Here is a 27008-nt window from a genome sequence, read left to right as displayed (position 1 = left end):
TGTGTTTTTGAGTATGTGATTGTGTTTCTGAATATATTGTTTTGCTTTTTTAATATACTGTTGTAGTTTCTGAATATGTTGTTGTGTGGTCGTCTTTAAAGATTTGTTGATTTGGTTTGCACTTCAGGGCCACCATATAATTAGGATCACAATCATGCTATCTTCAGTCCAAAAGACTTGGACGTACCCATTCCTAAAAATTTTTTTTTTCAATTAAAGAAAATTGTATTAATTAATAAAAGAAAAAAATAAAAAAAAATGTACCACCTGAGTTCTGGAAAGTTTTTCTTTAAAAGAAATAATTGCAGGGAAAACACATAATAAGATTACTACATTCTATTTCAGAAATAACAATATATTTCTGTGATTGATTAATTTCAGCTTAGCATTTTAGGATAAAAAACGTTGGAACGCCACTGTTGCTATAGGCCTGTATTTCAACAGTGCAGTTCCAAGTAGCACCACTAGATGGCGCCAGAGAAAATGGGGCGTGGTCACAACACACTTCCTTTTTTTTTTTAACAGACATTCTTCTCCGACTCCAACTGACGGTCATCGCAGTACACGCTGTTCGCAGCAGAAAGAAACTGATTTAATTACACCCCGAAAAGGTTTGTTACTTTCTATCAACCAAATAGGAACAATTAGGGTAAAAAAAGGTTGATGTTTATCTTGCCAGTAGAGATAAAGATGTCTTTTTAATCCTGTGCTGCTTTTTTTCTGTAGTAAAGTGCGTCCATATCTGTGTCGTAAAGACGAGCTTATCCTAGTTGTGAAAATAAGCTCTCTATGCTTCGGGATTTTAGATAAAATGTGGCATGTTTAAGTTGGTATCGTGCTGTTGTTGTCTCTGACTTGTTTAAACCCGACACAGGTTTTGTTTAGGGAGATGACGGATTGTAAGGAAGGCTATTAGGTGGGATTGTCTGGAAGAGGGAGGAGCCGCGGCGGTTAAAAACACAGACATGGATCATTTGATTGGAGTTGACTTCTGTAAACCACAGTTCCCACCATAGCTGTGGCCTAGCAGCAGTCCTTATAATGAATAATATTAGAAATAAAGTAAATTTTTTAATAAAAACGTTAAGTAGTTAATGATATGTTTGTAACCTTTCTTACTGTCTTGCTACACTGTTGTTACAGTTAACTATTAGCTCTTCCTATAGATATATGGCTGAGTTTCACAATGGGTTAAAAATTGAGTTGATAATTTATTCATATGAAACAAATGAATTAAACTTAACACTAAAAATCGACGTTAAAAGTATTTAAAGGCATAAAAACACCACTTAAAAGTTGGCGAAACCAACTACTTTGGTTGTTGAAGCTGTTTTTAAAGCTACATTTCAGATGTAGGAGCTGATAAACACACTGATTTAAACAAATTAGATTTAATTTAGATAACATTTTTATGAGGGCAGTCTTGAAAAAAGTTTTTAATTAGCATGTGGAGTTCGTTTTTTTTTTTATGGTGTATCTGTTTAATGGTGCAGTGTGAAGCACTGCCGCCTTGCAGCAAGAAGGTTCAGTGTTTGATTCCCGTCCCTTTCTGCATGGAGTTTGCATGTTCTCCCTGAGCATGTGTGGGTTCTCTCCGGGTACTCCGGCTTCCTCCAACAGTCCAAAAACATGACTGTTAGGTTGTTTGGCTGCTCTAAATTCTCCTTAGGTGTTTGTGTGAATAGTTTTTTTGTCTCTGTGTTGCCCTGCGATGGACTGGCGACCTGTCCATGGTGTACCCGTAGACAGCTGGAGATAGGCACCAGCACCCCTAGCAACCCCACTTGGGATAAGTGTTACAGAATATGGATGGATAATCTATTTTCTATTTCTTTTAGATGATCTGAGTTATCTATTATATCCTGTTCCCACCATCTATTGGTTATGTGGAACTCATTGTGAAGCTTTTTAGTTTTTTTTTTTTTTTTAATCTTAATTTTTCCAAATGCTATTCTTTATACTCTTATAAGAAGCTGCTTATTACTGCGAACCGATTAAATTATTTTTGTAGCTGACTATTGAAGTGTTTCCTCTTTAATCAGAAATGTACATTTTACTCCCTCAGGAATCGAGATGTTTTACACATGTGGACCCAATGAAGCCATGGTGGTGTCTGGTAATGGATGCTTCCTTCTTTCCTTTAATGACACAGGATGTTTAGGCAGTCTGTCCTCTAATGTGCTCCAGTTTTCAGGGTGCTGGGATCTTGTTAAAAATAAATGATACATAGCCTCCGTGTTTACAAATGCCTTGTAGTAAAAATTGAAGCCTTCTGTGCTTATTGGGACCTAAGAATTGGATACTGGATTTTTAAGCAGCAGGCTGAGGATTTTCCAGTTTTCTTTTCTATGCTGTGACTAATCCCCCCCTTGTGTTGAAATATGAAGCTGAACTGTTTACTCATTTTGCTTTCTCTTGACGTTAAGCAGCTGGTTTCATGTCCTTTAATTTTTATGTTATATAATTTCTCCTTTTTTATTCTCCCTCACCAGGCTGTGGCCGTTCTCCACCATTGATGATTGCTGGAGGAAGAGTGTTTGTCTTCCCTTGTATCCAGCAGATCCAGAGGTAAACCTTTTTTTCCCTGTCTCATTTTACTACAGGCTGTGTAGATAAGTGATTCCAGTAAAATAAATGGAGATAAATAAGAGGACAGAAATGATCAGAATGATCTTTTTGTTTATCTTATTCACTGTGATGATATTTGTTTTCCCAGAATCACTCTGAACACCCTCACTCTGAATGTGAAGAGTGATAAAGTTTACACTCGCCATGGTGTCCCCATCTCAGTCACTGGGATTGCACAGGTGAGCCCTGAAATTTGTGAATTTAATACCGTATTTCCTGGATTATAGAGCACCTCACTATAAGCCGTGCCAACTAAACAAAAAAAAAAATGGAAATGTTTCTATATATTTACTGAACCGTCTCCCACCAAACCTGTGGGCAGCGCAGCAGTAAGACTGTCTACTGAAAGATGGGGCTTCGTCAGCTCTTTGTTTCAGCTCTGCAGGAGCTAAGTCCAATCTCTTCATTGGTTCGGCAGCTTTATTGCACAAATAAATGTCAAAATGTTTGAATTTGGGACATTTGTTCTTTGTTTTTGCCTGCTGCTATCATATTCTCGGCTAAATGAAAATTAGCCCCTTATACCTTAATTTCCAACCTTGACTTCCCCTCCTGCAGGTTAGGGAGGAAAGGTCCACACAAAAGCCGCATCTTCTTATAAACCGCGTGGTTCAAAGCTTGCGAAAAATTAGCGTCTCATAGTTAAAAAAATATGGTACTAAAAATGCTTGCACACTCTGTCTGCTGAATTAGGAATGCAAATCACTTTGGATTCTCTTTGAGGAACTGCTCCTGTATCTGTTTTTAAGACATGAAAACCTTCTAAGGATCACACCCTGAGAAACCGCGTTGGATTTTCATTCCACTTGGATAGTTGCATGTCGGCCTTGATTCGTCACCAAAAAATTAGATTAAATAAGAGGTATTTTTTGGTTGTAATGTTACAACACATAAAACAATATTTAAGGAATAGGATACTTTTGAACAGTAAAAGGGTTAGGTTCAGGAAAGCAAGTGATAGATCAAAAAACATCTAAGGTGGATCATAAATTAATTGATTAGCTTTTTGTAAACGGAGGAGGATGCATGTTTTTATCATGTTAAATTTAGAAACACAGAGGACATCAGACTCCTTTGATAGAAAGGTTCGATTAAAACTTAAGTTTAGCATCTTGTTTGATTTGATTTTTATTCTCTTTTTTTTTTTCAGGTGAAGATTCAGGGTCAGAATAAGGAGATGTTGGCGACGGCCTGTCAGATGTTCATGGGAAAGTCTGAGGCTGAGGTCGCTCAGATTGCCCTTGAGACGCTAGAGGGCCATCAGAGAGCCATCATTGCTCACCTGACTGTCGAGGTCGGTCCTTCAGCAAATTTTCACCTCACTTTAAAGTCACTTTGCTCAGAATGATCTATCTGGATTTTTCTCTTGTTTTACCTTTTGTGCAGGAGATATACCAGGACCGTAAGAAGTTCTCTGAGCAGGTCTTCAAAGTGGCCTCCTCTGATCTGGTCAACATGGGGATTGGGGTTGTCAGCTACACCCTTAAAGATGTCCATGATGATCAGGTTAGTAGTTTCCTGGAAGGAGCTGAAATCGGTTGTTATAGTGAGTCTAATTTAGGCTTTCAGCTTCAGTTTGTTTCCGCTGTTTAAGTGGAGCTAAAGGACTTTGATTGATTTTGACCCAACTGGCTTTCAACCTCTTTCAGGCCTGAGTGTTTCAATTTTAACCAAACCTTTTCTTTATTTGGTTTGACTAATCTACTGCCATCTAGATGACTAAGTGACCTCTCTGTAGGAGCATAGTGATATAAAACAAAAAGCTTAATCTTTAGCCGGGGAAACTTCAACGCTAGAAGCGTTTATGGAGAACGTTCCTTCTCTGCCTAATTGCAGAAGTCAGATTAATTCTCCCCTTCGTTTAGCAATAAGTCAGCCCTGAATCTTTTCAAATTTTTCATTAAATTAGAGAAAAGAGAAGAATCTTCACTTATTCCTCTAAATAATTCACAAGTTTCCTTTATCAATAGCAATTTTTTCTGAAGGATTTAAATCTTGTAACTGAGCTTCTCAAGTTTAGCTTAGTTTAACTGAATCTTCTGAACTCTTTTGTGTATTAATTTGGCCAGACCTTTTATTTTTATCCTTTGTAAAACACCCAATGATGACTTGTCTTGATCTACTTGCTTTATCCCCCACTTTTTTATTTTAAAATTCCTGGTGTGGCAAAAGGGTCCTTAATGGGAGATTTAACAATATTCCAACAATATTCCTTCATAGGAGAACAAGGTCAACAGAAACACTCTTGTACTTAAATAGGAATAGTTTTCTTTTGTTTTTCTCCTTAACTTGAGCTGCCATTGGTGTCTGAGTTGAGCTGGATGCAGGTCTCATCTGATTATCCACAAAATCCATCTTGAATATAACGCATGTTAACAGGTTGGACCCATTTAACATGGCCATGCTTGACGCCACATTCTCTAAACAGCGCGGGAACTTCTGACTCAAATTACATTCAGGGAAATAGGCTACAGGCTTATAGACGCATCAGCGCCAATCTACTTAAATGTCAGTCTACTCATCAGTGTTTTAATCACAAAAAAATAAAGAGCTTTAAATTAAAAGTAACATTGAACAATTTTGTAGTATTCATTTATTTTGTGTGAAGTAATGCTTACTGACGATTTGGTGTAAGTTTTATGTTTTTACAAGACTACTATTCTCATGATCCAAGGCATAGAAATCAGCTGTAGCCGTAGAAAATTGAAAAACTATAGGCAGTAGAGGACTGGACCCACATGTCAGCTAGATAAACATGAACCTAAAGTATTTAGAGTTCAAATTTTAATCAGTGTCTGTCTGATTTTGGAGTTTGGCCAATAAACAAACAAAGCAAACAGGAAGGGAGAACTCTCCACCACACGTCTACCCAAGGAAAACGGGAAGTTAATGATTTGATTCTTCAAAAGTCCTTACATCATCTCATGTGAAAGTATTTATGATTGTTTTCCAGGCAGTTTTAGACTCGTTTGCCTTATTCCTGTCATTTAGATGGTTGTCATTGTTTTCTTTCTTCTTCTGTCTGCTTTGCAGGATTACCTCCACTCTCTGGGTAAAGCCCGAACAGCCCAAGTCCAGAAAGATGCCAGGATTGGAGAGGCCCAGTATAAACGTGATGCTGTTATCAGGGTAAAAAAAACAACTGTTGACAAATTTAGTTTTTGATGAATTTTTGGAGGAATGTATTCATGATCTGTTCCCTGTGATCTGCTGTGGGCAAACAGGAGGCCCATGCAATGCAAGAGAAGGTGTCTGCTCAGTACAAGAACGAGATTGAAATGGCAAAAGCTCAGAGAGACTACGAGCTGAAGAAAGCATCCTACGACATCGAGGTGAACTCCAAGAAGGCCGAGTCGGAGATGGCCTACCAGCTCCAGGTACCTACAGCCCCAGTGCTGTTTGTATGGTCATTCATCACCTTCTGTTGCTTGAGCAACATTTAAATATCCACCATCAGGTGGCCAAGACCAAGCAGCGCATTGAGGAGGAGAAGATGCAGATTCAGGTTGTGGAGCGTACGCAGCAGATCACCCTGCAGGAACAGGAGATCACCCGCAAAGAAAAGGAGCTGGAGGCTAAAGTGAAGAAGCCAGCAGAAGCTGAGAAATACCGAATGGAGAAGATTGCTGAGGCTTATCGGTGAGAATTATGGTACAGTTTGTTGTTTTTATGGAACGGGTATTTAAAGTGAGATGCTTACCGTTTCCCTTCCACTTTCGTTCAGCCTGCAGCTTATCATGGAGGCTGAGGCTGAGGCAGAGTCAATTAAAGTAAAAACTGCTCTTTATTTCATTTTCCTCGTATTATTTATTAGGTTGCTTCCAGTTTTACAACGTAAAGCTAAGCTGTTGTCTGTATTTTTTGTGTCATGCAGATGAAGGGTGAGGCCGAGGCTTTCGCTCTGGAGGCTAAAGGCCGCGCCGAGGCTGAGCAGATGGCCAAAAAGGCTGAGGCTTTTAAGCAGTACAAAGATGGAGCAATGGTGGATATGTTGCTGGAGAAACTTCCTCTGGTCAGTTTAATTCTCTCTGATGATATAATGAAAATAAAACTGATAAATTAACCATTTAGATAAAAAGAAATATATAAAAATGAATTAACCATTTTGATTTAAAAAAAACAAATATTCCCTTTTTAGCTTAGTGAGCAGTATTTTGTTCAGCTTTATCTGGAATCTGAGCATCATGAAAATGACCTTAAAACACCACCTGATATCCCTGCATCCTTTTGGTAAAAAAAAAGAAGGAAAACCTCATTCAAATTATAGCTACACGTTGCAAACTCCCAAGAAAAGATGTTATGGCCCAAATTATAAACCTCTGTAGTCCTTGCGTCTATTATTTTTAGAAGAGTCTTAGATAAAGGTCTTAACATCTAATAAGTGTGTCAGTCTCAGAGCTAGCAAGCTACCAGCATCCTATCATTACTAAAGAGGGAAAGCCCCCTTGTATGGAGACTCATTGGCTTATTTAATGAAAAATAACAAAGAGGATAGCTAACATTATCCTAGCCCCTCTGGAAACATCTCCACCTGCTAACTTAACCCCTGTTTCCGATTTCAAAAAAAAAAAAGTAGTTTTCTTTATTATCAACCTTTACAGAACTGGATTTTTGACAATTTTTAAGGGACCTTTTAATGCTCTATAAACCTTTTACAATTCTAGTGATTCTTTAGTAGTTCTTTATTAAAAGGGTTCTTTATATTTTTAAAGGTGTTTTCATTTGTCAGAATCCTATTTTAGATAAATTCCTAACAACCAACATTTCGCTTTACTTCACAGATGGCTGAGGAGATCAGCAAGCCATTGGCGAAGGCCCATAAGATCACCATGGTGTCCAGTGGTGGCTCGGATGTAGGAGCAGCCAAACTTGCTGGAGAGGTGCTGGACATCATGACCCGGGTGCCAGAAGCTCTGGAGAAACTCACAGGAGTCGATATATCACAGGTGCTCTAGAGTGCAGTCGGTGAGAAACCCATAAGTTCTCTTACTGAACAAACTCTGAATTTTTTCTAATTTACTCCTGATCCAGGCTACTGCAAAGTCACCACGTGTGCGTTAACCGGAGGGATCATCGGGGGGGGTCGAAGACCTGGAGCTCCAAGCCTCCTCTTTGTTTCTGTGTTAAATCAGTTCATCAGTTCCTGTCTCTGTGTGTTTTCATGCACTTCTTTCCTCTTTGTGGTCTCTTTTTCTTTCCGTGATCGCTGCCGCTATGCTTTCTGTTGATATCCACCTCCAAAACATAAAACTGTGGTTTTGTGTCCATCATTGTCATAGCCACACTTTAGCTTGTAACTTAAAATCTCCTCAGATCTGCTGCCTTTTTCTACCTGATTGTCAATATGCAGCTTGTTTGGCCTATGATTGTCCTCATAGGTCCTTCAAAGGGACTGGGCCATAAGCTCTCACCTTTCTGGTAATAGTGCCTTTTAATTTGGTACGGAATGCAAAGTGCTTTACATCGTTCAGGGAGCCCCAATCACACCTGCTGCTGCCATCAAAGGGCCGTCCTATCACTGGAAGATCTGCTGTCTCCTCATTAAAAACCCCACTGTAAACCTTTGGAGTCAGATCTCACCTATCAATTTTTTTCATTCATGTAGTATATATATTTTTTGTAATACAATAACATTTTTTCTATTTTCAGAAGACAGTTCTGCATGCATGTTAGTCGTCTTATGAGTTAAAATGCTTAACACAGTTAACCAAAAATCAGTTTGTTCTGCAGCTGGAGGGATTTCTACGTGAAGATGTTGCTGGGGGGGGAAGTGTGAGAGTGAACAGGTTCTGGGGTTTTCCTGTTTGATGCATTGAAAGTGTTTGATGGTTGGAGAAGAGCAAGTGTTTATCTCTGCAGAAGCATCTTTGTCTTTAAAGTCATTGTTAAAGCGGCTTGATAACCAATGCTGACTAATATCACTATTTACACCTTTGCTTCAGTCTTTCACTGCCTGGAGTTTAAATTACACTTTGGATTTCTTTTTTTCCAATACTAATTGTATTAATTTATACAGTCAATAATACAGAGTATTTCAGATTTTAGCTGAGACCCATTCTTCTCTAACTACATCTGTATGTTAGAAACAGATGTTTCTGTATCTGATTTAATATTCTCCATCTTCCAGACTAACTGGCCAAAAACTTTGTTTTTATGCATTTACTCATCTTACCTCCAAAGTGCCTGGTCAAGCTTCCTACCTCTTTAGTTAAGCTCTTTCCTTTCTAAGTGAATGTCTACCTAATTACAGGTTATTAGTCATTACTATCGAAGGCTGTAGATGCAAATTCTTGTTAATATTCCTGTGAGGAATGTTACAAAAACATTTGTTGCATGACTAAACATTAAAGTGAATCATATTTAGTGTGAAAATGCTCATATTGAATATTCAATCTTATATGTATTAAAGTTTTAATAAAATGTTTAATTCACCACCAACAAAAAAAGCCTGTGGTCTATATATTTCTGTCAGGTGTGGGACAGTTGGAGGCTGCTTTTTTTATTTGAAAAGGGTTACTTTAATAAAACATCTAGAAAAATAGAACAATGAATGAGAGCTTCAAGGTAGCAAGCGTTTCTACAGAGACAACAGAAAGCCCAAAATGCAACAAGAGTTATCTATATATTAATAAAGACAACTGATTATGTCCTTTGAATATATACATACTGTAAAAATTGGTTTCCAAGACACAAAGTGATGAAATTAGACATTGGGGACATATTAGACTCAGTAAAATGGGAAATACAACCACCTTCAATGTTACGGTTTATGTTTAAAGAAAAATGTGTTGGTCTTCACCAGATTTGAAAATGTGGTTAATGCACAACAACGTGGAAACATCCTTTTTTAGACGGAGTTGAAACAAAGTATCATATGGGAGTTAAAACTGAATGTAGGAGCTTAATAAATACACCTGTGTGGTTGCCTTTTGTATCTCTGCTTCTGTCTCTTTGAACCCCAGTCAGCGTCAGCAGATGGCCGCTCACACTGAGCCTGGTTCTGCTGGAGGTTTCTTCCTGTTAAAAGGGAGTTTTTCCTCTCCACTGTCGCTACAGGCATGATTAGTGTGAGGGATTGCTAAAGAGTCAATGAGTCGATGCAATCAGCTGATTTCCTTGGATAGAAAACTGTATCAGTTTGACTATGATCTGGTTGAGTTGTAAAATGCTTTGAGATGATGTGTTGAGAATTGGCGCTATATAAATAAACTGATTTAAATTTAATTGTGTGGTAGAGAATACATTTACAGTTAATCATCACTAACTCAGTATGGAAATTGTTCTGCTGCTGAGAAGTTAGGGCCAAAAAGGTTAAATCGCAGATTTAATACAGAAGTCCCAATGCCTAACTGAAGCTGTAAATAAATATTAACATTATAAGCTACTGTGTAAACCTATCAAGATGAGGTTTTACTGCCCTGAGAGAAGCATGTTTTGTTTGTTTGTTTTTTTTTTTTTTTTTTACAAATCAGAGGGTTAGTTAGCCATCCAGTATAGTTTTGAATCCCTCATTCTATTTTATTTAAATTATTTCATACTGTACAGCTTCATTAAACACAAGGAATGCTCTTTGAAACGTGGTCAGAATAAGTATGGGATGGAAATCAACATAGTTAATCTCTTCTGCCACAGAGAAAATGGGCAGCTTAGTTCAATCTTTGCACTTGGGGGAAAAAACAAAAAACAAACTGCTGCTTGAACAAATGACCACAGTAGAGATGTGTCAGGATAATGCACCAGATTGGAAAAAATAAAATAAAAATCAGCAAAAGCAGCGCAGCCGTATAATAACAGCAAAGTCTGACAGGACCATAGAAAGTCTTGTGACAAGCCACAGGACTCACAATAACTCTTAAGTTATGAGTATTATGGCTTATCATTAAAAATATATTCTAGCTAATGTGTGTTTTAAAAACTGACATTGTTTTGTTTTCTTACAATTGGCTTACATGGAGAGAAAACTGCAAACTATGTTTAATTTGAAAAAGGATCAGAGTCTGTCTACCCCTTCACTACTGCTTTTAAGGGCTGAATAATCATGTAAGGCAGAATCTTTCAATGCAGCGATATGTACTGTGATCAGGCAAAACTAGGCGGGTGCCTAGGGCCCCATAAAACTCTTCATGGAGATATGGTTAATACAGTTATACTTGTTTGTGCACATACATTTTTTTCATTCAAATAATCTGCCTTAAAGAAAGTGTATCTTGAGTCTCAATTACATTGGATCAGTCCATTTTACTGCACATGTGCAAAAAAGATCTAGGGAGACAGCATCAAAACGGACAAAAGAGGAAAGCAGAAAGCTTTTCTCAAAGCAACCAAAAGTGAGTAGCTTCTCACTGGGGGAGGGGCTAGCAGAGGCTACAATGATCTGGACACCTGATGTGGAGGGTCCTTATTCTGGAGATGCACTGCTTTAAAAAAAATCAGCATTTATTGGTCATATTGAAGTGGGCTTTGAAATTAGCTTGTTTTTGTTGGCTTAAATACAGCATTTAAGACAAAAGGTTGAAAATACAAAGGCTATAACAAAAAGAGGGGGGAAAAGGGACAAGGAGAAAAAAAAAGATTAGGAGAGAAATTTGAGAAGAAGGAAAAAAGACGATGATGAAAGGGAGAAAAGAACAAAGTTTGGGGAAATAAAAAACTGCTGTGTAAACTGTTAACATTTCAGTATTAACATTTTTTGTGTGTTTTCTGGGGGGCCCATGCCTGCCTTAACTTGGGGCCCCAAATTTGTCAAATCAACCACTGGTTAGGATAAATCAAATCTATCTGCTGTCATAGTAAAGTGGTCTGAAACATTCGTTATTAAATATACAAAAACTTAGTTGGCAATTTTAAAACTAAAACTGACTAACTCATGTTATATCTTATTGTTTGAGAGGGTCTTCTTGTCTATGTGGCTCTCTGAAATGCACTTCAAAATTATAAATCCTCTTGTTTGAGATCAAGAAAATGTCTACAGGCATTAAACAGGGATCAGTCCAACTTTACACTCTTTTAAATTGGATAAGTGCTCTTAAAACCCTTTTCTGAAACAGAAAAAACATTTTGAGTCAGGACCATTAACAGGAAGCACTTCCATATTTGGATGATGACAATGCTTCTGTGATGCCCAAACACGAGGCTGGTGGTTTTCTATGACCCAGATTAAACTGAGAATGTTTTGTGATCAAAATGTTCTTTTGAATCTCTTAATTAGGGTGTTGTTTTTTTCATGGTCTAAGCTAATACACAACAACATTTCTCTTAAGCTTTTGCTACTAAAGGTGGTTCCACAAGGTAATCACCTCCTTTTACTTTACACACAGCTTCTTCATTATAAATATTGATATATTATGATTTTGTTCATTTGACGAAGAAATCTGGTGAGGACCAAAAACAAATGTCTCTTTATACCTAAAACCTTAAATTGAAAGCGAGCGTAGATACTTTCTATTGTAAGCATGCTTAAACGAATGAACTACAGTGTATTAAAATGAATCAAATGACACAACCGTAGACAATCACTAAACATGTGTTACTTCACAATCAGGATGATCTCAGTTCTGATTTACAGTGCTGTACAGACAGTAAGGTAGAAGCACTGGTTCTACCTTGGTCAGGTTAAACATAAAATGCAGAGATCCACTTTCAAACCAAAAATCAGGAATCCCCAGAATCCCCCGTTTGAATAATGCCATAAAAATTACAGTGATATAAAAGGAAATTATACGATCAGTAACATCTCACCTTACACAGATTGTTGTTTTAATCCAGAACGCCATTCCATGTTTTTAAACGATATATTTTACATCTAATGGTTTGGCAAAGCTGTGGAGGGTTTAAAGATTACAGTAAGTCTCATAAGTTTTTACACCACCTGTGAACATGCCAGGTTTTTGTGCCGTAAAAAATAAGACCATGATAAATCCATTTCTGATAGTCTTCCACCTTATTGTGACATCATACATTTTCTGTTATTATATTGTAAAAATAAATTTGTTGGGGGAAAATAAGCGAAAAAAAAAAAAAAGCTGCAACATTTTAAGAAGCACCTTTTAAATCATTTTTAGCATTCAGTGTACTTAAAATCAGCAATAATGAATCAGATGAACTGTTACAATCCTAGACATTGGATGTTTCTTTCAAATCAATGAAAAGACGAAACAAACTGGTCAATGCGGCCAAACAAAGAAGCTGCAGGAGGTTCTTGTGAAGGAAAATTTAGTTCAAAAATAAAATTTAATGAGGTATCAACTTTGCTTTCCATAATCTATTCCTGAACTCATAGTAGTATTATTTTCTTATAATTTTAATCTCCTTTGACCTTGTGTGAAACACATCTATGTGTAAAAAACTTTAATGTTGAGGCCATAATTCCAGGTGAGTCTGGAAAAAGCATCCATGAATATAACCAAATGTATCACTGAAACACGGTGGAGGCAACATCATGCTGTGGGGAAACTTTTCTCTTAATGGAAGGTATTTAAAACACTTACAATCACAAGTCAGTTTTAAATTGAAACACAGGGTTTACTAACAAAGTTAAGATAAGAAACATCAGAGTGAGTCCAAGCGTGCATCTAACTCAAAACGTATTTTATTGGAAGAAAAAGCAAGTTTGGGAATTGCCCACTCAGGGCTAAATCTGGCAACATATTTATGTAGTCACTTTAAGGGTAGTGTGGACAAGGGATTTTTAAAAATCAAAATCTGATAAATAAACTTTTCCAAAGGAGAGCGGACACATTTTTCCAAACCAGGATGTGGGGTTCTGATAGAGGCCGACCAAGAATACTGAATCCAGATAGTGACTCAAAAGGTGCTTTAAAAAAACATTAAAGGGTGTGCAGTTATACAACCAGGGTTATACAGCTTTTTATGCCTTATAAAGTCTTTCCTTTCAGATATTTTGGTTTTCAGTGGAAGTGTAAATGATAAAAGCCAATTAAAGGTGGAAAACATTTTAAAAACGATTCATCATATTATTTTCTATGTCACAAAACAATGGAGTGTAAAGGTTTGTCATGCATGTCCTGATGATGTCCGCAGCATTTTTGTGAATATCTGTAGGTAGATTCAGGAATCATCATTCAGACACGTCACAGAAGTTTCATCACAGACATGGAAATTGCATGTAGGGTAAAGTGCTGCTGATTTGTGGAATTTTAAATGGATCCTCTCTGACTGGGTCACAGTCAGAAAAGGTACAATATAATATTAAAAAGAAAAAAAAAAAAAAAACATCCGATGAAGTGCGTAAAAACAAAAAAAATTCCCAGAACATTGTCTCTCGGATAAAAATTCAACTTGATTTATTAATTTGAAGCTGCAGACTCTCATCTTCTGTGGCGCTTTCCTCTTGTTTCAGAAGTCTGGTCTTTCTCTCTCACAGATGAAGGTCAGATTGCTCTTTAACTGTTCCTACGGTTAAAGATGGCAGACTTGACGTATTCACATTGCAGAAAGGGGAGCTGCTGCTGTCTGGGCCACAGACTTTTACTTATCCACAAACACCGTGGATATGGGTCACTGGGCAATAATGTGGGGCTGAGATAACGAAGACGTAAAAGTAGGCCGAAGGGGGTGTAGCTGGGAGTAAGCTCACTGAGTTACAGTGCATACTCTGTATGGGCTATAAATACTAAGACAATCCCTGTGTGCTGTATCACCTGCAAGCAACAGGTGTTCAGATATGCAGACAGGAAGAACATTCACCTGCTAACCCACAATTAACTGGAAGTTTCAGACTTCAAAATTGTTTTTTGAGATTGTGATTAATTCATTGTTTACTCTACAGCACTGAATCACCAGTGACACAATCTCTCCTTAACTGCAAAGAAACCTAAACAAGTGAAAACTCATTTGCATACTAAACCCACCACCATTCACTATGAAATGTTACTGCCCCCTGCTAAAAGACGTCTTTGGGGGTCTGAGGTGGAATTCAAACCGAACCAGCGGTGTCTCAGCCCCATCCACCCAAAAAGTACAAAATACAAAAGCAAGAAAGCCCTCCTCCCTGTGAACACACCCTCCACCACACCACTTCAGCACGAGCGCTCAAGTTGACTGTCTTCCTATCGTTCCTCCATCAGACCATGTTCATGGCGTCCTCGGTTAGGAAGGAGTGGATGTAGGAGAAGGAGGGGCGGAGTTTGCAGTCTCTGTTCCAGCAGCTCAACATGAGCTCATAGAGACCCTGAGGACAAATGGCAGGCTTGCTCAGATACACCTGAAAGAGAAACACAGGGGTTTGATAAGCTTCTGACCTGCTCAAGACTGGATTGGGTTGTGCTGTGTGGGGACCAGAATCAGGCAATCTTAGCTTCATTAGCTGTGATTGGGGATCCGTTAGTGAATCAAAACAATGAAAAACTAAATATTATTCAAATAGTGCAAAAAGAGGCTATAAAGAACATTAACCTCCTCTTTAAATTATTTTTAGGGAGTAATTACACAAACTTAGGTTCAATTTCTATAGCCACATTTCAGAGAAACTCAGAACCAGTCTGCAAGAATAAATAGTTTTGAGCTTTCTTTAGTTATATTATTTTTTAATTTAAATTTTAATTCTGTTGTGATTTTATTACAGTTTTAAGTTTTACCATTTGTTAGCTAATTCCTTTTTTTTTTTTTTTGGTTTCAATTATAGTTTTAGTCTTTTATGTAATACGACTTGCATACTGGGGGGAAGACTAAAAACAGAAACAAAAAAATAGAAATAAAATGTCACAAAAAGACAAACTGACTGCCATACCTGCCATCTGCTGGCATAATGCGGTACAAAGAAAAAGAGCAGCCAGAAACTACACCTCATATTAATGCTTTATGATAAAGACACAAACTAATACTAAATACAGTCTCTCATGAAATTCAGTTTGTTTTAATGAGTTGTGTAAACACTTATTACATTTTCAGGTAGTTTTCATTTTTGCAAGGTGTAGCTTTTATTTTTAAAGTTAAGAAATATATTTTTTGAATCTAGTTTGTGGCATTTTGTTAGTTTTACTTCATGATAATAACTGCCAGTCTGACAAAATGAGGTTGACTAAAGAAAGTATCAGTGAACCAAAGTGAGAAGCCCTTATTCACAGATGGAGAAAATGTGGAACATTGGAGGACTGACCCAGGAGGCTACAACAAAACCCAGAAGAACATCTAAAGCCCAGCAGGCCTCAGGGTTTTTCAGTGTCGATGATGCAATGGTAAGAAAGACAAAACAATGACTTGTCATATAGGAGAGATGCTTCTAAGGCTGAAATCCCCCCCGTCCATAAATAAACCTAAAACATCTTGAAAATCTAATACTTTAAAGAAAAAAGTAGAGTATTCTTACAGAGTCAGATAGCTTTTAAAGAGCCAAAAAGTTAATTCCAGCCTTTGTTTTCAAAGCTGTGTTCATGTTGTGAAGTTTGCATAACTTTGTGAGGACCGTACCTGTCTGCCCTGGTCTCTGAAGAACTCCCCTGCGTTGTCTATGACTTGTTCATCCGTGAGGTTGGAGTACGGCTGCTCCTGACAAACGCTCAGCATCTCCCACAGAGTGACACCAAACGCCCACACATCACTGGCTGTGGTGAACTTACCCTGAGGACACACCGACGCACACATTTAAACCTCTGCCTTCATCATAACAAACTCCATTACCGTCACATTTAGACACTTCGTTATCGGTAAAGGGCAGTGTGCTACACGGGAATACAACATTTAATAGGTTCATTTTACATGTGAGGGCTATAATAATGAATAGCTGATTTTTTTAGTCCATTATCTTTTTTTTTTTTTTTTGTATTTTTTTTTTTTTAATTTCACTATTAACTGACCAAAAAGCCTTGACCTGCATTTATTGGCTGTGAATCTCAAGAACAAGAAAAAGTGATAATTCTACAGAAAACTATGGAATTTTACTTTTTAGTAGGTCCTGAAAATTATGGAAAATAATATTGACTCATGTATCCGTTCAGATATGGTCTCTCATAGGACAACAAGGAGACACACAGGACTGACAACCATGCAGACAAGCACACCCAGACAGAACATATATATGGTAGAACATAAAAAGTCCATAGAGAGTCTAGGTCAAGTTTGAACACAGGACCATCCCGCTGCAAGGACTATTTAAGTAGGTAAAATGGGAGGGAGAACTCAACAAATTAGTGTCAGGAAGACTCAAACTACCAACAGGTATGTCTGCCTGCTCACCATGAGGATGCACTCCCAGGCCATCCACCGTATGGGCAGCACAGCTCTGCCCTGGATCCTGTAGTAATCTCCAGCGTACAGGTTTCTACTCATACCAAAGTCAGCTATCTTTATGTGACGCTCTCCGCCTCGATCCTCTCCGCTCTCACCCTTCTCTCCACCGACCAGGCAGTTACGAGTGGCCAGATCTCGGTGCACAAAGTTCAGGGAGGACAGGAACTTCATACCTGATGCAATCTGACTGGCCATGGAGATGAGAGCTGGATAACTGAGGAACAAGAGGGAGACGGTAAGAACTGTAACAAAAAAATGGGGATATAAATGGTCATGGGTGTAAATTTAAATGGTTAAAGTTACCTGATGGTCAGGGTGTTGAGTGAAGGCCCAGATTTGTCCAGCAGAACACGCTGTGACAAATACTGGTTCAGGTCTCCACACTCCATGTACTCAGTGACCATGCAGAGCGGGTCACTGCTCACACACACTCCTATCAGCCGGATGATGTTGGGGTCTTTCAGGCGAGACAAGATCTTTACCTCTTTCAGAAAGTCGTTCCTAGCAGAAGAAATGAAGAGATGTAGAAAAAAAACATACTGCATTCAACAGTTTTTTTCTTCACTTTTAAGAATCAAAGGTCTGACATGAAGTTCTAGCTTTCTACACTTTTGTCCTTATTGATTTGCTTGTTAGGTCAATATGTTTGTGCAGCTCTGGTTCTTGAAATCTTCACACAGCCCGAGTTTGAAAAGCCTCACTCATAATAAAACTACAGAAATTCAGATATTTTTTCTTTGTTTGCCAAAAACATTTTATTAAATTTCTGACTGAACTAAACTCAACGTTAGAGTCTTTATTCAGGGCAGACATGTCACACCCTGTTCCCCCTATTAAAGCTGCTTCACATCAAATCCCAGTATGCTTAAGGCCAGAATTCACAAAGTTCATTTATGGCCTCTTTCTCTAAGCTGCTTTTCGTTTTTGCCTTTTTTCACTATAGGTAACTAATTTAAGATTTTAAAATAGATCTTTTGTCTGAGAGCTAGAGGCTATCCAGTGTTTACCGTCATGGCCCAAAAACTCCAGATGAAACCTGCCTGAGATAATCCCTTTAATTAAGTCAGCCACCTTTTTTACATCACTAGATCAGGATTAGTTTTTTTCTTCTTTAGAAAAAAAATTGGATTATCTAATAACATTTCAGTTTTATTAAAAATCCATCATTAAGAAACAGCCAAAAAATTCCTACAAAATAAATGCAACTGCTGTGGTTTTGTAATGTGTGCTTTAATTTTTTAAGTGATCAAATTTTCGAAGAATTGCTAACTAGTAGTCCAGGACTTCCCGCTTTCATGGGGGGATAAGGTTGAATAGAGGACTCTGGAGGACAAACGGGGTCTATAGAATGAGGAATAGTCAATTATATCTTTTGCATGCTCAGACCTTGACAAAGGTCATTGCAGGACGGTGCTGTTGTATAGAAAATTGGTTTAGCAGAACAGCTACCAATAGATCCCCAATGGTTTCACTAAAAACATCTATTTCTAAACATTTGTCCTGTTCACCACTGAATAACCTCTCAAATAAAAGGTTTGATTTATTTTTACAAAAATGAGCGTGAGCTTATGTTTCTTCAGGCTTCCAAAAGGGTTATCTTTGTCTGCATATTAAAACAATATCTGCATATCGACATTTAAATCCATGTAATGTAGAACTTTTATTAAAATTAATCTTCTGTTTTAAAGTCAGTCATAATTTTATATTCCTCATCCTACAGAGGCAAAACCTTTACAAACTGCTTTAGTTTAACCAGGTTGGAAATATGTGAAATAATGAGTAAAAATTGCTCCAGTTTTTTAAACACTCATGGATTGTATCAATTTCTACTCCTCTAGTGTTCAGTGGTGTATTTTACAAATAAATATTTGCTTATTTCCTGAATTATTAAAATAAAATGAGTTAATTAGCATATAAAGGATATACACAGGAAAAAGGCTGTTTCTGTACTCTAGACATATTGCATAAAAATGAAGAAAGCTTTCAACAGTGGCATCATTTTTTACAAAATCTTCCTTTTAATTTGATCCTTAAATGTAGGGAGAAGTGCCGTAGTTCAGTGAAGGGAGAAACTGTGGGAGTGATGACACAAACCTGGCGTTTTTGGAGGCGTCTGGTCGCAGTATCTTCACCGCGACCAGAAGAGGGCGACCTTTCCTCACATTAAAGGGGAACTCCAGGATTGGGAGGTCCAGAGGGTTTTCAATTTCACACAGGTGGACCTTTGACACCATAAAAAAAAAAGAAATCAGACACTGATAGAGAAAGGGGATACTTTATCTGTTTTTGTTAGTCTCACCTCCCCAAACTGTCCCTCCCCCAGCTTCTCCTTGAAGATGAGACACTGGCGTGGCAGCTCCGGCAGCGGGAGGGCGTCGGCTCCAGGACTGGAAGAGGCCAGGGCAGGTACTGCGTAGGTGTTGTTGCCGCTGACCCCCTGCAGACTTACAATGTCTGCTTCGGCATAATGTGGGACACTGGGAGGCAGTGGGGGGGAAACCGGTGGAGACAGAGATGGATAAGGAGGGGATCCAGGGTAGGGAGGAGGCTCTTCGTGTGCTGGAGGGAAGCCCTTCTCCAGGTCCAAGTCCAAACCACAAGCTGGAGACAAGAGGAAAAGGCAGACAAGGTGGATGCAATGATAAGATAACCAAGAATATCCAAGTGATTCGAAACAGAAACAGGACCAGAAAGCCAGACAACTTGCTTTAAAGGGATAGTTTGGATTTCAGCTGCATATCCAACATTTTCTGCACATAAAGCATTAAAAAGAAAATGGATCAAATCTAAGATGATTGAAAACAAGTAAAAAACCTTATTCCATGGAGTCAGCTCTCCTGGCCCAGGAACAGGTCGTTGATTAGCACAGAAGGAACATATGATCCTAAGCACAGCTGCAAGCTCATTCATCTACTGGAAGGCTGAGCTAAAGCCGAAATTATGCAGAGAAGCTGTCATCCTTCAGAAATATGGACACACCCCTGCACATTGTGAAGGATTACAATTTTGTAAACGTATTCCCCACTGCGGTCTCCTCCAGTCCGGTCAGTACATCAATCATTGTTTCATTAGGATAGTCGACAGTATATATTCACTCCCTAGTGACTTATTTTTTTCCAGTGAGCGCAAAGATAATATATAACTTTATTAAATTTATACAAGACATATTCCTGCAACTCCCTGCATGCTTAAAAGGTATGAAACCCTTTATATTGAACCCACCTATGCTCATTTACAGCCTATTTCGCTCCAGATTTAAAACTAAATTTCAACCTGCATTTTCACTCACTGATAAAAAGTAAAACACCTTGAAAAGATAATGATTTTATGTTTGATAGCAGCGACTCCCAAAAGGTTCAGACAGCACTTGAGTCATGGGCTTGTAAGGAGAACAGGAGCTGAATACTAAGTTGTTTTACCTTTGAAATAATGATGAGCCTGATATGAGGATTTTTCAGCTTTAAATCAGATGAAACTGTGGCCAATGGATCATATTACCATGGATTATACAGATAACTTTAATAAAGGTGACATATTTACGATAATCTGGAAGGAGAAGCAGGAGCTTCAGCAGTGGCTGGGCTTCCTAAGACAACTTATTACCCATCTGCCATTATCAATTGAATATAACTGCACTGTATTATAACAAGGATCAAAACAGGATTATTGGGATTAATCTTCCTGAGTAACAAACAAAAAGCTGCAGTGACCTTGTTTTGGAATTGCTTTGCTAAAGCACCTTTTTGAATTGACTCTCATTGCAACCCATATCCTACGGCTGATATTTCTCCACTCTGCCTTTCAACTGATATCCATCTCTTTCAGATTGTGAGGATATATCTCGTCCACAGCAATCTTCAACTAACACTACAGGTTTATTTTCTAATGTGATTTTGCAATAGAATACTCAACAACATTTATTTTTCCTTGTGAAGTCATTTTTTTTTTTACTTTTATGTATTGGATAAAATAGAAACTTAAAAATAAAGATTTATATTCACCTTTAGCTTCATGCAGACACCTGAAAGTTTGGGACTTAAAGCTTCTTATCCAGAAAAAAAATATTTGCTTTTTTAAAAAAATGTTTGGGGAATCATCCAAAGACAACTTAACCTCATTTGAAGTTATACAGATTATTTATGATTGACAAGTTTTAAGGTTTAGTTTTTGGGTAACTGCAGTTTTTATAATTATCCCATTATCCCAACCAATCCTTTAGTCTGTCTTTAAAACCTAGTTGTGCATCATGAAACATTTTAGTTTGAAACAATCAATTAAATTTCAACAGGAGTGTGCATTTAACCTATATAGCCAATACATATTTTCTTTTTCTTTTTTTAAACGTTGTTTTTATTGAACTTTCTCATATTAACATATGGCAAGTCATTCACTGAACATCTTATTTTTGTTTTACTCCACCCCCCTTCATTCGCTCCCATCAAACAACGCAGATTTTCTACTGTAACATTTCATATTTAAATATTGGAGATTTCTATCTTCTTTGTGCCATTTAGGGTCATGGTAACACTGCAGAAAGTACTAACAGTGTTGGAGGAGGGTATACTCTTGACAATTATGTGAAATTTCGAAGTTAATCCAAAAATATATACCACTGAAAAGCTGTTGTTCTTGAAAGATTGGTCCTTGAACAAAATAAAGGTCAGTTTCTAAGATAGCTTGAATATTTTAAGCTGAAGATCCAAAACTTTGGTCTTTGCAGGAACTGATTCTGATGACAAATAAAAAAAATAACCATCCATATGAAAGTTTCTGTTTCATTAGAGCCCAAAGTATCCCTTTAAACAAAAGGAAGAAAAGCTGTTTGTGATGAGTAAGAAAAAAGAAGGTAACATGCAGAAAAAAGAGGATAAATGTTTAGGAGAAGAACTACTGCGTCTGCAGGTGAGTGTTGAAGCAGGGGATCCTGATGAAAGTTCGGCCCAGTCTGAGGCTTCTTACCCTGGGGTACATTGAGGCTCTTTTCTGGAGCCTGGTTGACCTTGGTGACGACTATGGCTCTGGAGCCTTTTCTGTGATCTGGTAGGAGCACGTGATAGGCCGGATTGTTTAACAGCAAGGCTACGGGATCACAAACATATAGAACGAGGTGGGGTGTACAAAAAAAAAATTATAACACACAACAAAACAGAATCATGACAGTGTTAGCGTGTCCTCGTCTATACAAGCAACGATAAGGGTTTGCATTCTGAGCACGGGAAAAAGAGGAACATCTCAGTAACAGGCATGTTAAAACAGCTCAAGCCACATTAAAAACTGTCTGTTTGGGATGTTTGTTACTCTTGTTATTTCACTCACACAGGCGCCTAGTAAAGATGGCATGCCAACCTCCTGAGGAACAATGCAAGCAAAGGAATGCATTTTTCCCCCTTAATCCTAGCTTCTCCTCCCTTTTCTTCCAGTTCCTCAGAACAATGGCTCTTTTGTGCCCTCTCTAGACTGTGCATCTTCTTGTAAGCAGTCTTCCTTGCAGAATGTTTGATTTGATTTACTTTTCTTTGGCATAGTGGAATATATTGTAACACCACTGTTTTCTTGATAAGCACGCTACATCAAGCCTATTTTCTTTCTTCTGCTGTTTTCCGTCTCTAAATAAGTTTGCAAAAATACAAACACAGGCATGCAAACTAAGCAGTGTGGTAAAAACCACAAGCATGAGTAAAAAAAAATGTAAATACGCCTCATATGGAAGGTTGGATTTATGTCACATTTTCTGCTTATTTATTACCATCGCTGTGCAGTTGATGACATGTTTTACATATTCCCTTAACTGTCAAAATTTCACTCGTTTTCACTCGTTTTCTGTCCATCCTAGTGTCGGACAGTGTCAACATCATTTGCAGTGTAGTGTTGCCGGTGGGACAGTTAAATGATTATGAGGACTGTAATTTTTTGTCCATATCAATGTTTTTATTTTATTCAAAGCTCTTTTATTAAGGAATATAAGTATTTCATGTTGATATTTTCTTAAACTGTTTTTCAAAATACATAACGTTTTTCTTTAGACTGGTGCATTTGTGAATTCCCCTTGATGCAGTCTGTGGGGGGTGCTTGTGCGTACACTGCAAACATCAGTCGTGTTCATCTCTGGTCACTGCTTGACTTCAAAACAAACATGGCCAATGATGCTTCTGCTGTCATGTCAAATGATCTTTGTTATGACGACATTTGTTTATGTTTTCAGCTTTGGAGGATATAATATAACCATACTGAACATTTTTTTTCTATTCATTTCGACTTTAATTCCATCACTATTGAATGATGAGTTTTTCATTTGTAGATACATCAATAAAAAATGCTTTGTTTAATATATTTCTATATGATGTATGTGATGCATAAAGCTGGACAACATAAGCTTGGCATATTTGAAAGGGACTAATGGATGAAAATGGCCACAAACTGCAGTGGAAAGTGCAAAAACCAGTCTAGAAAAATATCACTCCTCAGGAGAAAACAGTGAAACAAAAATGATGACTTGTGACTTTGAAAGAGCAATTTATTTCTAATTATTTACGTTCTAACCCTGGCTTTTATGCTGACTTAGAAAGAACAAATTTAAAAGCTAAGGTAAGCAACATTAAAGCAACTGTTTGTGACTTACTGGTGCTGTCCCTGTGGTCTCTGGGCCGGATGAGAGCGCTGGGCTCCTGATATTCCCCCTCTCCGTCTCTATCGTGGTCCCGGTCATCAGGGAAAGTGTGTATGCGCTGGTAGCGGCTAGAGTAGCTGTGTGTGTTATTGATGACCACGTTGTCTGAGGGGACGGACAGATGGACTCGGAGCTCGGAGCTGGAAAGACTGCCTTGGGCCTGAGAGGCAACATGAAACAACAATTAGGACAGATGGACAATCAAAATTCTGGAGATGAATTTTAATCTTTGACTGATTAGCAGCTATTATAAATCCAGATGGAGAAGGGCTGGTTCACTGCTAGAACAATACCTGATGCATTATTTTAGAACTGAATCAGAAAAACTAAAATATTTACACTTAAAAAAAAAATTGTAGGATATCAAGGTTTTATATTTAACCCACCTTCCCCAAAATCTTTTTCCAGTACTGCCTCCAAAGAATCCCAACTATAACAGCCAGCAGTAGCAGAATGATGCCCACCAGGCAGCCAATCAGAATAGCCGTGTTACTTCCATCATCTTTGGCTACAGGAAGTCCTGCCCTCGGAGTAATGCCAGCAAACTCACGTCCTGTGAAAAAACAAACATGATGAATGTTAACTTGTTTTATCTTTATTATTAGGAACAAAAACTCACTGCTTTTACGTTCCAACATTTTCAGACAAACACATTTCAGCTGAAGAACTCATAAAATGTGGGAGGATGTGCTTGAAAGTTACATTTATTAACAATCACAGCATTAGTGAAGCGCTTGCATGCATGTGACCTTCCACATAATTTGACCACACTCAGTGCAGATAATCTAAGAGAAATTAAACTCTTTAAAGGGGGGTCTGAAATCAAACCATACTTCTGTTAATAATCGCTTTACCTTCCAAGGCTGAAGGTTTAAGTATAAAAAATAATAAAGAGGTGGTTATGTCATAGCAAAAAGAAATCTATATAGTGCAAATGTTACACACTTCATGTAAAATATTTACATTTATTGATGATTTATGTGAAAACTTTATAATCCACGTACAAGATGTCTCATAAATTATTCACATTTTTCATAAACATAGGTTTGATGTTTAGAAAGTTAGCTTGTTCACATTTAAATTAATGTAAAATACATTTTAGACATCCCCACACATGCAAAAAATTAATTATCAATAATTTTTTCCAAACCACTGGTAAAAGAAAGAATTGCCTGAAAGAATTAAACATTTTTTGTATGCAGATAAAATCGTTACTATCCACACATGAAGGGATAGAAATCTTTTAGCTAGATGTGAAGAAGCTGTATTTTTTAAAAGCATCAGTAACAATCCTAGTCATTTTTGACTGTTTCTGTTTCTCTCTATCAGATTCCTTAAAATGTTGTTTTTTTCCTGCTGCTGAGAGTCTCTGTTTCAACCTTTTTAGGATTCATGTTTTTAAATTGATATTTTTCCAAGAAAACGCCCACGCACAGCAGATTCATTCCATCAGCTAACATGTGATGAATCCAAGCCAAGTCCTGCCCTCCTTTTCAGGTTTGTGCATATCGTCTATGGCTCATCCACATCAAAAAGTTGTAGATCTATTCAAACCATCAAATCTCTCTTTATAAGCTCCACATCTATAACATTAACAGTATGCGTTCTATTGAGGCGTTTCAGTGAAACTTTACAGTAATCCTCCACCTGATAATCATTTGACGGCATGCAAAGCATTAGATTGGTTTGGAAGTTAAATATAATACAGTGAAAGTGGTGATCAAAGGAGACAAATGGCAAACAGGATGACACCTGAGGTTTGTTTTACTCCCATTCAAACAAATGTCCTCAGGCACTTCCTTGATCATCATCCTGCCACATTTATATGATAGCGGACAGCCTGCTTCAGAAGACTGTGTTTCTGCTGCACCTTTGTTCCATTTTTCACTATTGTTTGAAAGCCTACATGTAAGAGCTTCAGTCGTGTTTTATGAGCCACTATAAGTGAGTTGTAGTGTATTTCTTTGCAGACAGAAATTCTCATATTTTATTATAGTTGTTTTGCCTTTTAGGACATACTATCTGGACAATAATCCATGGACTGCACATATGTGTGCAACCGGTTTACAAAAGTAATGCCAGTGCTGGGACCATAAATTTAATTAAATTGCTGTCTTAAATTTCCAAACACATGCTAGGCATAAAGAAAATGTGGGCTTTAGCATAGAGTATGTTGCCACATTCTCTGCAACTCTGGTTGTGTGAAGGTTTGGGAGTAAATGCGCCTTCAAGTCTAACCACAGAAAAACAATCTGAAAATTATGATTTAGCTCCGTACATGGTTTTATTCTGTAAATTAGTTTGTTTACGGATTCATCAAAACGTTATGATGCATTGCATGACAGCTGGGAATTTGGACAGTCCCCTTTTTAGCTCTGGGAAAATGAAAGAAAAACCTCAAAGTATTTTCTCCTAATCTTGGGGTCAATATAAAAAAAAGTTTTTTCTAATGAAACTTCTGAATTTCAGAATTTCCATAAGGTTCATTAAAATGCGACATTCCCCCCCTAGTTCAAATGCTGCAGGCCCAACTCTTAGCCAGCAAGGATACAGTCGCTTTCAAAAGCATCTCATTTTGAAGTAGCATTTTAAGTTACAGACTAACACAAAAAAAGTTGAACAAAAATAATGTCTGGACTCAGTGTTTTCAAAATAAAAATCTAAGATGTTTTACCATATTTATTTTTTAAAAATTAAATCTAATCTTGTACAACAGGAAGTCTACTAATTAGTAAAATGAGCCCTCCAAATTTTAATATTATAAGTATAAATTTGACTCTTCTGTCAGGACAAGAGAGGCTTGATACAATAAGTGAACAAAACCTTCATGAAGATCCTAAGTAAAGGTCAGGGATAAAAAAAAATGTCTGAAATTTTAAATATATAACAAATTACTGTGTAATCTATGGTTTAAATGCAAATCTACCAAGGCATGGTCATCTTACTAATAGCTAAGTAAAAATGGAGTAAGAAAAACAAGAGAGAGGAGCAGGAGAAATCCAAAGCACTGGTGGAAGAAACTGCCAGCAAGACAACTAATTGACAAACACTCAAATATGCCCTTTAAGGCATATTTGGATGTTTTGGAACGTCATTTTGGGGATTGTTCTTTAATCAAAAGGGAAAAAAAAAAGAGGCAGCAACAGAACTACAAATGCACATAACCCTGATCACATAATCCACACAGCTAAACATGGTGGCCGCTGCATCGTGTTGTGGCTAAGCTGTTATGCAGCAGGGAAATTGTAGCGGATTAGAGTTGATGAAAAGATGGATGGAGCTTAACACAGTGGGATGATTTAGATCATGTTTTAGAAAAGTCTATTCAGTCAAAGTCCTGACTGGCAAAACCACCAACAGTTAGTTATTGGGATTTACTTTCCAGTCTCTACATATAAAGCTGGTAGAGCCATATCCTGCAGGATGTGCAGCTGTAACTGCAGCAGAAGGTAAATCTATGATGTTC

At 37.6% G+C, this 27008-nt stretch overlaps 2 protein-coding genes across 7 annotated transcripts in view; one reads left to right on the top strand and one right to left on the bottom strand.

The window, feature by feature from the left end:
- The first annotated feature begins 506 nt into the window (after positions 1-506).
- Positions 507-8314, top strand: flot1 (flotillin 1). Its single transcript, XM_015370756.1, has 13 exons — positions 507-611; positions 2066-2116; positions 2493-2568; positions 2717-2807; positions 3779-3922; positions 4015-4134; positions 5662-5757; positions 5853-6005; positions 6086-6267; positions 6353-6398; positions 6503-6640; positions 7410-7574; positions 7660-8314. The coding sequence occupies exons 2-13, from the start codon at positions 2074-2076 to the stop codon at positions 7687-7689; spliced, it is 1284 nt and encodes a 427-aa protein (XP_015226242.1). The 5' UTR covers positions 507-611; positions 2066-2073; the 3' UTR covers positions 7690-8314.
- A 1770-nt stretch (positions 8315-10084) lies between these two features.
- The window catches only part of ddr1 (discoidin domain receptor tyrosine kinase 1), a 73619-nt gene continuing 56695 nt past the window's right edge, over positions 10085-27008 (bottom strand). For 4 of the 6 annotated variants that reach the window (XM_015370752.1, XM_015370750.1, XM_015370754.1 and 1 more), the window contains 9 exons: positions 23929-24095; positions 23495-23702; positions 21835-21954; positions 19175-19476; positions 18970-19097; positions 17179-17376; positions 16822-17089; positions 16057-16206; positions 10085-14851 (listed from right to left, as the gene is read on the bottom strand). In XM_015370752.1, coding sequence (XP_015226238.1) covers positions 14711-14851; positions 16057-16206; positions 16822-17089; positions 17179-17376; positions 18970-19097; positions 19175-19476; positions 21835-21954; positions 23495-23702; positions 23929-24095 — 1682 coding nt within the window. In that variant the 3' untranslated portion in view covers positions 10085-14710. The remainder of the gene's footprint in view (positions 14852-16056; positions 16207-16821; positions 17090-17178; positions 17377-18969; positions 19098-19174; positions 19477-21834; positions 21955-23494; positions 23703-23928; positions 24096-27008) is intronic. The other 2 variants (XM_015370753.1, XM_015370755.1) reach the window with 2 other exon arrangements.

The sequence above is a fragment of the Cyprinodon variegatus genome, unplaced genomic scaffold (assembly GCF_000732505.1).
Source record: "Cyprinodon variegatus isolate N-32 unplaced genomic scaffold, C_variegatus-1.0 Scaffold48, whole genome shotgun sequence".
NCBI lineage: Eukaryota > Metazoa > Chordata > Actinopteri > Cyprinodontiformes > Cyprinodontidae > Cyprinodon > Cyprinodon variegatus.
This window is presented reverse-complemented; position numbering and strand designations above follow the sequence as displayed.

What these genes read in the sequence shown, in the direction of transcription:
- flot1 (XM_015370756.1), top strand. Translation starts at nt 2,074, where the DNA reads ATGTTTTACACATGTGGACCCAATGAAGCCATGGTGGTGTCTG. An exon ending in TGAAGCCATGGTGGTGTCTG is followed by an intron (nt 2,117 to 2,492) that starts GTAATGGATGCT and finishes CTCCCTCACCAG; the next exon opens with GCTGTGGCCGTTCTCCACCA. An exon ending in CAGGAGTCGATATATCACAG is followed by an intron (nt 7,575 to 7,659) that starts GTGCTCTAGAGT and finishes CTCCTGATCCAG; the next exon opens with GCTACTGCAAAGTCACCACG.